Below are 8,413 nucleotides of genomic sequence, written 5' to 3' on the forward strand. Positions count from 1 at the left end.
GCAAGTATACATGTAGAAGTTGTACTTCAGCTAAAGTTAATTGTCCATATTGTACTTCTGTTGTGAGATATGATGGAATACGGGCTCATGTAAAGAAACAACATCCAGATGTAGAATTAACTAGAGGATTCAGTAGAAATTTAACAGAAAGATCAGCGGAGCTGGTTCCTAGATCTGATATTACCCAAACTGGGGAAAGTTGTTCATGTAAATACTATAATTTTGTATCATTTCTTATTAATATTGGAATAAATATAGAAAAAGTAAAAGAAAATATAGATTTATTGAAGAGTATAGATAATTTGAAATAAAAAGTATAAAAAAATATAAAAATATGAAAAAAGAGGGGATCACTCTTTAAGAGCGATCTTTCTACTGGGGGATCACTCCGAAGAAGAGTGAATAACTCTTAAAGAGTGAATGTAAATTTTGCTTTGATTTTTCGATTTTGTTTTATTTTTGATTTTAATTGATTTTTTTATTGAATATAGAGCTAATATATAGTAGTGGATAAAACAAGGATTCCAACAAACAGTAAAATTTGTCCCGATTCGACATGCGCGATTAGCGTTAGGAGAAAGGGACAAATTTTACTGGTGGTTGGAATCCTTGTTTTATCCACTACTAATTCTATGTTTTGGGCTGATGTGGCTGTATTTAGAGGCTACTTGGGGCCTGGTGGAATGCAGGTCGACAGTAGTGGGAAGTACAACCTTACCAAGTGCACAGGAGGTGTCGCAGGTTCCATCGACCGCTCTGTGTTTGGACCTGATCACACTTACCAACACCCAACTGCTCGAGTTAGTGAGTTGGTCTCGAGTTTTGAAACGTTGCTCAACTTGAAAACAACGTTTTTATCGTGGATATAATTTTTGCTGTCTTTAATGTGAGAAATGTTTTTCTTCCATTTTTCCAACTTAAATACCGATCGATATATTACGCGTAGAAGGATAATGAATATTACCGCACGGTTGTTATCGCCACCGAGAAGTTATCAAACTCCGAGGCGAAGCCGAGGTGTTATGATAACTTCGAGGGCGATAACAACCGTGTGGTAATTTTTTAATCAACGCCTGTTGCGATCATTTCAAAAACTGAACACAGTTTTATTGGTTTTTCCTTTCCATTTTTTGAGGACAATTACATTTTCAAAGGTAAGCCCCCTCCCCCACACACCCACACACACACACACACACACACACACACACACACACACACACACACACACACACTTACACACACACCCTCACAAAAACACGCAAGCACACACACATGCATAAACACATACACGCACGCACAGAAACACAACACACGCGCGCGCACACGCACGCACAAAAGTACACACGCACACACACACACAGACACACACACACACTTACGAACACGCACACACATGCACAAACACACCCACGCACGCACAGAAACACACACACGCGCGAACACGCACGCACAAAAACACACAACACACGCGCGCACACGCACGCACAAAAGTACACACGCACACACATACACACACGCACAAACACACACACACACACACCCTCACAAAAACACGCACGCACACACACAGGCACACACATGCATAAACACACACACTTACACACAGAAACACACAACACACGCACCACACACACACCACAAACACCTTACACCACACACACACACACACACACACACACACACACCACACCCAAACCAAACACACACACCACCTACACACCACACACACGACACAAACCACACACACACTCCGCACACAAACCACACACACACACACCACACAAGTTTTTTGGACTACACGGTTATCAAACTGTTTCCATCATTAGACTACGAGTTTATCACCACTCTTTTGTCTTCACTGTTTACTTAGTAACAGTGGCGATAAAAGAGTGTGATAAACTCGTAGTCTAATGCTGAAGTGTTTTCAGTGTCGATCAGGCATTATAATTTATTACACTTGCAGTTTATTCAACTGCTTTTATCGCAACAAGTGTTGATTAAAGGTTGTTTGCTGTGTTTAAAAGCCGCCCTCATCTTCTCAACCGGCTATTGTAGCGCTCCTATTTTTTTACAATCCCAAGTATTTGGATTGTATTGGTGTGCTGTCTTTTTTTAAGATCTGTTCGCAATGTTTGAGGCTTTTTGACGTCAGTGAAAAGTCAATTTAAAGTGGTGATTTTAGTCACACTGAATTCGTAAAGGAAGCGAAAAAATCGAATAGGTTTGGGGCGTGACCTTTGGTCAAACCACCTTTAAAGTAGAGTGAGAAGTTGATGTTTGAACGCATTTTTCAGAGGTATTTTTTTCACATGCTTGAATTTAACTTCCACGTTCGCATGTTTTTTTCTCTTGAGTTCTTTTAATATGAAAAATATGTTCTCATTGTACCTTTTTGCAATTGCTAGAACTCACTAATGCAGTTAATGCTTGTTCTAAATTTGACAGTTTGTTGTCATAAAATATTAGTGAGTATTTGATTTTTGCGCTATTTTTCATTATTTATGTTTTCTAATCACTTAACATCACAGATGACAGTTATAATTGATTGCTAATGAGGCATAAATTAACCTGATAAATTGTTTCAGCCAACAGCTAATGAACTTTAACACTACTTCTTCAGTGAATTTTCTTGAGTTCTGCTAATATTTGTTGTTCGTTTTGTTATCCTAATCTCATTGGGGACAGATTAAGACCACCGGACGGCCTTAAGTTCTGTTGGATCCTAACGCCTTACTAGACTCTAAGAATGCGATTCATCAAAAAATATGTTGAGAAAAGTTCATGATTCGAAGGGTGGTTCTTTACCTTAAAAGTTTGCCCCCACTCACCCCTCACCTCTTGAACACCTCCTTGTCCACCCTCCGCCTGTCGATTTGAACGCCCCTTTCATCCAGTCCTCGCAACCCTACCGCCATCGCTTGATCACACCCCACCCCTCCGCCTCCGTAACCACTGCCCACTCCGGTCAACCCCCGCATCTAATGCTAGCATTCCTAAGCCCCAGCTGGATACTACCGAAGCCAACCGCTCTCCGGTCGTTCGTCAGCAAAACAATTCACCCGACGTTAGTAGTTTTGTTTTGTGTTCAATTTTGTTTAATTTCACCGCTATATTCCGATATATTAATTTGAGTAAATTAGAAAAAATCCGAATTAGTTTAAATGTTTTTTTTGCAAAATTTTGGATGATTTCTCTGATCGCAAAAAGTTTTACAGCTAATTAATATAGTCACCTTTTATTGCAGTTAATGTAAAAAAAAACAGGTGCCATCCATTGAAGTGACGAAAAATGTCATAGAAAAAACTCTGAGAATAACTTTTGAACCAACACATTGTCTTGTTGTTATCGCAAGCTTATAGCAAATAATTGTTGTCCTTTGGGAAAAAGATGGGATGAACTTTTGCCGTTTAAAAAGTCGTGGATGATCTCTTTTCTCAAACTCTTTTTTTTCTTTTTCAAGCTGCCATTGTCAGAAATTTTTAAATCTGACGTGCTTAGTCTGAGAAATTTAGTGGTTTGCAGGGGTATGAAAAACTGTTTAGAACGTTCATCATTTTTGTTGTACCATTTTGGACAATATGACCGTCATATCTAAACAATTTAATGTAGTTGATTTTCAATTGAATTGATTTAGAAGAAAGCAACAAATTTTGTTGCTTTTTGCTCATTTGTTGGCCTCTTCTACTGTTGTTAGGATTGCTCAAATGTCCTCGTAATTGTAGTTATATGAAGAAATGCTGATCAATTTATTTTTTTAGCCAAAAAGCGATAGCTGGTGCTATTATTGGCCTTCTCTTGTTATTTCGTCAAGATTTTTTTTACAACCAGTTTCTTAATTACTTCAAATCTGCTTTTTGTTCATTCGTTGATGAAATTTCTACTGAAATGCGTGCCTGATGTCGTTTATCACTCTTAGTGGAGTGAGTTTTTGTGTGAATGAATTTTTGGTCACACCTGACTTACCTCTCTCAAAAATGACATCCCCACCCTGAAAGTGACTTTTCTTCACTTTTATTCAAAGAGATAGGGTCAAGTGAGCGTGTGTCACTCTAATTGAAGGTTATTTGAGAGCAGCTAATAGAAGCAGCAGTTAGTTAAACAGATTGTTAATCAAAATATAACATCTCAGCTTTTAATAAAAAGTTTTTTGGTCTGTTTCTTTTACTATCTTTTTCAAACTGCAGATCTACGAAGCTTTTGCGGATATTTTCTGGCAATCTGCCAGCAGTTTTGATTTTTTTAAACTTTTCCCGAGATACAGAGATACCAATAGCTCTTTAAAAAAATAAATCGAACAGATGCTCAATAGCAGTTGCAAACTCCGTTTTTTTAAACTCACTTTTCCTGTTCTTTTGCGTCTCACCACCAAAGTTTAAAAAATTCGCTTCTGCAAAGAGATGAATGATATGAGCGAAAAAGGCATGTCAGATTCATTACACATTTTTGCATTTTAAGTTCGAGTGTTTTGAAAAATTCAAGAGTATTCATATTTTGTGCACGATGGCGTAGTTTTTTCGAGAACCGATCTCACAACCGGTTTTGATCGAAACTGAAACTTTGTCAAAAATTGACTTTGGTGCAGAAATGTTCAGCTAAGGTTTGGGGACAAGAACTGTGGGAACACAGGAAACGCAAGTTAGACTCTTTGTTTCAGCTAGTTTCATGCACTTTACTTTAGTTAGCATTCTCTTTTGTTTCAGCAAGTTTATGGCTTGAATGTGTTGCCTTATGATCCAGAGGGACTGCTTGGTTGTCTCACTTCAATCTTTCTCACCTTCTGCGGTCTTCATGTTAGTTCAAAAAGCGCATCACTAATTAAGAAAATTCGGCTATTGTGTCCTGGTATTACCAGTCCAAAATATATTACGTAGCAACGAAAAAGAACTTTGCCTTACTTGCTTTGTCCTAATAGAAACTAAAATTTGATTATATAATTTCATGCTAGCTATATATTCTAGTGATATGTTTCTAGTTTGTGACTATTTTTGGTGGTCATTTCAGGGTGGTCGCATTATTTGCATCTATGGTAACTGGAAGAAAGCGAGCAGTCGATTGATAGCATGGGCTGTTATCTCTGGAGTTGTAGGTGGTGGACTTTGCAAGTTTTCATTAGATGGAACAGGCCCTATTCCTATCAATAAAAATCTCTGGTTAGTTCTGCAATCCGGAATATGCTTTCATAAGCTGGTTTTTACGTAAAACTTTCTGGCTATCTATCAAGAGCTTCGATCAGATTATAAAATGTATGGAACGGTTCCGGTTTTGATCTTTTTGGGTTGTTTAGGTCCCTTTCTTTTGTGCTGATTACGGCCGCAACTGCTTATACGCTACTGGCTATATTATATGTTGTGGTTGATGTTGCCAGATTATGGGATGGAGCGCCATTCACCTACGCAGGTAAACCATGCTGTCATTTCAACCCAAAAAGTCATTTGACACACTTGAAGCCTAAACTAGTAAAAAAAATACTAGTAAAAAGCATAAAAATGTTACTCAAAATGATACGAATTGCTCTCAAATGACGGAAAATAAATTGATCACACGAAAAAAATGACCGGGAAAGAAATGCTTACTAAAGACCTACAGTACCCAAATAATTGTTAAATTTCGTTTGAGAGCAATTAAGAACCAGACTCTTTCAATTGTAGCACTTTTGTTTTAAATTTTTTGTCAGATTTTTGTTCCAGACATGGTCGAAGATTATGAAAACCATGATTGGAAATGAGCACTTACTCATCAATTTCAGACCTATCTAATTTAAGTTTTATCTGCGAGTTACTTTTTCCATTCAAAAGTTTCACGCACTTTTTCAAGTTACAGGAGTTTCTGTTAGATTTACATTTTTTGCGCTATATTTGGCAAGAAAAAATCATTTTTTCCATCAAAACCTATTAGTAACTTATTTTTCTAAAAACAATTCTCGATCAGAATAGTTGCTCAATTAACTTTTACATAAGTTATCTTAGTTTTGTTGGTTTTTATAGCATTTTTGTGCGACCAATGTAAATTTTTATATGACTTTGTAAAGCATGAATTTCTAATTGCTCTCGAACGAAGTTTGAAGCAATTAAAATTTTTGCTTGACTAATTTGCGCTTGTGTTCTAGAACATTCTTTGAAGTGACGCTTCTCTTCTTCATTTCCAAGTGATCTCAAGTGCTCTCACGAAGTAAAATTTGTTGCTAAAGTAAACGCGATTGTAGCATAAAAAATCACCTGGGACTGTTTGCCGAGTGGCGATTTTTGCACTTTTTTCAAGTACCGCTGAGGTCGCGGGTTTGAATCCCACCCTAGCCAGATTTTTTTGCACCCATAAACAAAAATTTATCTAAGCTACAGCCTTTGATTTAATTTGCTCCGCCTGTTGTTCGGTAGCAATTTCTGCAACAGTCGGTTTAGTTTAAATTTTTCGTGTTCTCTATTGCTTTTTTGCAATTTTAGCCAACTTAATTTTGACCAACTTTTAGTGACAGATTTCTACAGATAACGAAGATTTTTGTCGTTGAGTGTGACTTTTTCTTGTTTGCACAATTATGAAAAATATTGCTCCGCTCTGAAAAATTATCAAGGTTTGTAGCGCCTATTATCAATAGCCGACCAGAATCTAGCGTGCTTTTACGTCAAGTTCGCTCATTAAATTTTGAGAATTTTTCACTATTTTGCGTTGTTTCATACTCTGCATTCGCGGGCACGCCGAATGCTTTGGCCTCCCGTAAGGTTAGGTGATTCCGTGGAGCTAAGGGCCGACGCAACAGCTCCAATGAACGAGTTTTGATTACGCGGTGCGCAATTGCAACTTCTCTCTCTGTTTTTGTACTTTTTTGTCACCTGATTTTCTGATTTATTTGGCCTTAATGTTATGGTTTTTGATTTCTGTTCTAAAAATGTTTTAAAATCGCATTTAAAAATTTGATCTTAATTTTTGCATGATTCAAATGATTGAAAGTTAAATTTTCACAATCAGTTGGGATCTTTTTATTGTGTATTGGTTTTTATTAAATCTCACATCGTATATTAAATTTCAAACCAATCATATCTTATGTGATCGATAGTTCCTTCAGCTTTAGTTCCATCCGCATGCTGGAATCCCTAACCATCACCTGGCTATTACCGAAGCCTAGCACTCGATGATCGTTTGCGAGCAGTTCGCGCGATGTGCGTCGATTGTCTTATTTTTGTCGATCTTCTGATGTCAGAATCCATTCCTACTCATTTCTAAGTCTAGTTTTTTGTTTAGTCAACAAAAATTTTTGAAATTGTATTTGAGGACTTTTCCTGCTGCTATGTTTTTTTGTTTCGTCATTTTCCCCCTTTACTTTTTTTCACCCTGCCAACCTGAAAACGGCAATATTTTGTCTTTAAAAGCACTATTAAAATGCTTTTGCGTGATGTCTTATGCTACACTCATTAGAAGTGATTTTTTGACCTAAGTGCGATCCATCAGAAACTCAGATTTCTATGTTTCTTTCAATATTGCACGCCGGATAGGCCTCTTTAAAAGAAATATGCGGAAATCTTTTGACCATGTAAATATTCTTATAGTAGCTACTGCTTTTGCTAAACATGATCAATGAACACGTTGCTTTTGCAGGCATGAACTCCCTGCTGTTGTACATGGGACATGAGTTGCTCATGGGCTGGTTCCCCTTCTCGTGGGGTGTTGAATTCCCAGATCATACTACGTTTATGTTGGAGAATGTCACTGCATGTGCACTGTGGATCGGAATTGCTGGATTCTGTTATCACGTCAATTTCTTCTTCAAAGTCTGAACTTAGCCTCGGATAGAGAAAGGCAATTAATTAATAAAGAATGTTTTCGGTGCTTTTATCGCAACAATGCCTCCTATTTTTTACGGTGCTTAAATGTGATAAATTTAATGCCTCAATTATTGAAACCATAAATGTTGAACGAGAAAATGAAGTTGATGCTCTATTACATTTTGTAGTTATAAGTAGGCAAAAGCTTATTTCGAGAGGGAAAGAGTAGTGTCGAGCAAAGTGTCGTAGGATTATTCGAAGTTTTGTTGTATATCAGCTGTTGTATGTTAGTGGCTTATTTTTTACACTGCAACGAGGAAGTGGCGACGAACAGTTGAGGATGTGGCTAAGATTTTGGAGTCAGCTTTGAAAATTAATCTGTGGGAATGAAAAATGCCTGATCGAATTGATTTTCGCCCGCAATTTGATTTCGCCCGTAATAAAGTGGATTAAAATGCATTTTTTAATGCTTTGTTGGAGAAGCCAAATAATTTAGACCTCACGTTAGAGCTCTGTGGTGCTCTAAAAGCTTTGTATTTAATACATTGTCTCGTATTTGTTACTTGAATTAGAAAAAAATCTGAGAACAGTCTACAAAATGGTTCGGTTGCTGGCTGGGTTTTTCAATTAACAAAATCTGGTTGAGCTGATTTTTA

General features: G+C 37.2%; 1 protein-coding gene across 2 annotated transcripts in view; it reads left to right on the plus strand.

The window, feature by feature from the left end:
- LOC142336515 (heparan-alpha-glucosaminide N-acetyltransferase-like) overlaps nt 1-7,932 on the plus strand; it is a 77,023-nt gene extending 69,091 nt beyond the window's left edge. For both annotated transcript variants that reach the window (XM_075385415.1, XM_075385414.1), the window contains exons 10-14: nt 662-800; nt 4,701-4,790; nt 5,002-5,150; nt 5,285-5,397; nt 7,591-7,932. In XM_075385415.1, coding sequence (XP_075241530.1) covers nt 662-800; nt 4,701-4,790; nt 5,002-5,150; nt 5,285-5,397; nt 7,591-7,769 — 670 coding nt within the window. In that variant the 3' untranslated portion in view covers nt 7,770-7,932. The remainder of the gene's footprint in view (nt 1-661; nt 801-4,700; nt 4,791-5,001; nt 5,151-5,284; nt 5,398-7,590) is intronic.
- The last annotated feature ends 481 nt before the right edge of the window (nt 7,933-8,413 follow it).

This window comes from Convolutriloba macropyga, chromosome 3 (genome assembly GCF_964194025.1).
Source record: "Convolutriloba macropyga chromosome 3, txConMacr16.3, whole genome shotgun sequence".
In the NCBI taxonomy this organism is placed as follows: domain Eukaryota; kingdom Metazoa; phylum Xenacoelomorpha; order Acoela; family Convolutidae; genus Convolutriloba; species Convolutriloba macropyga.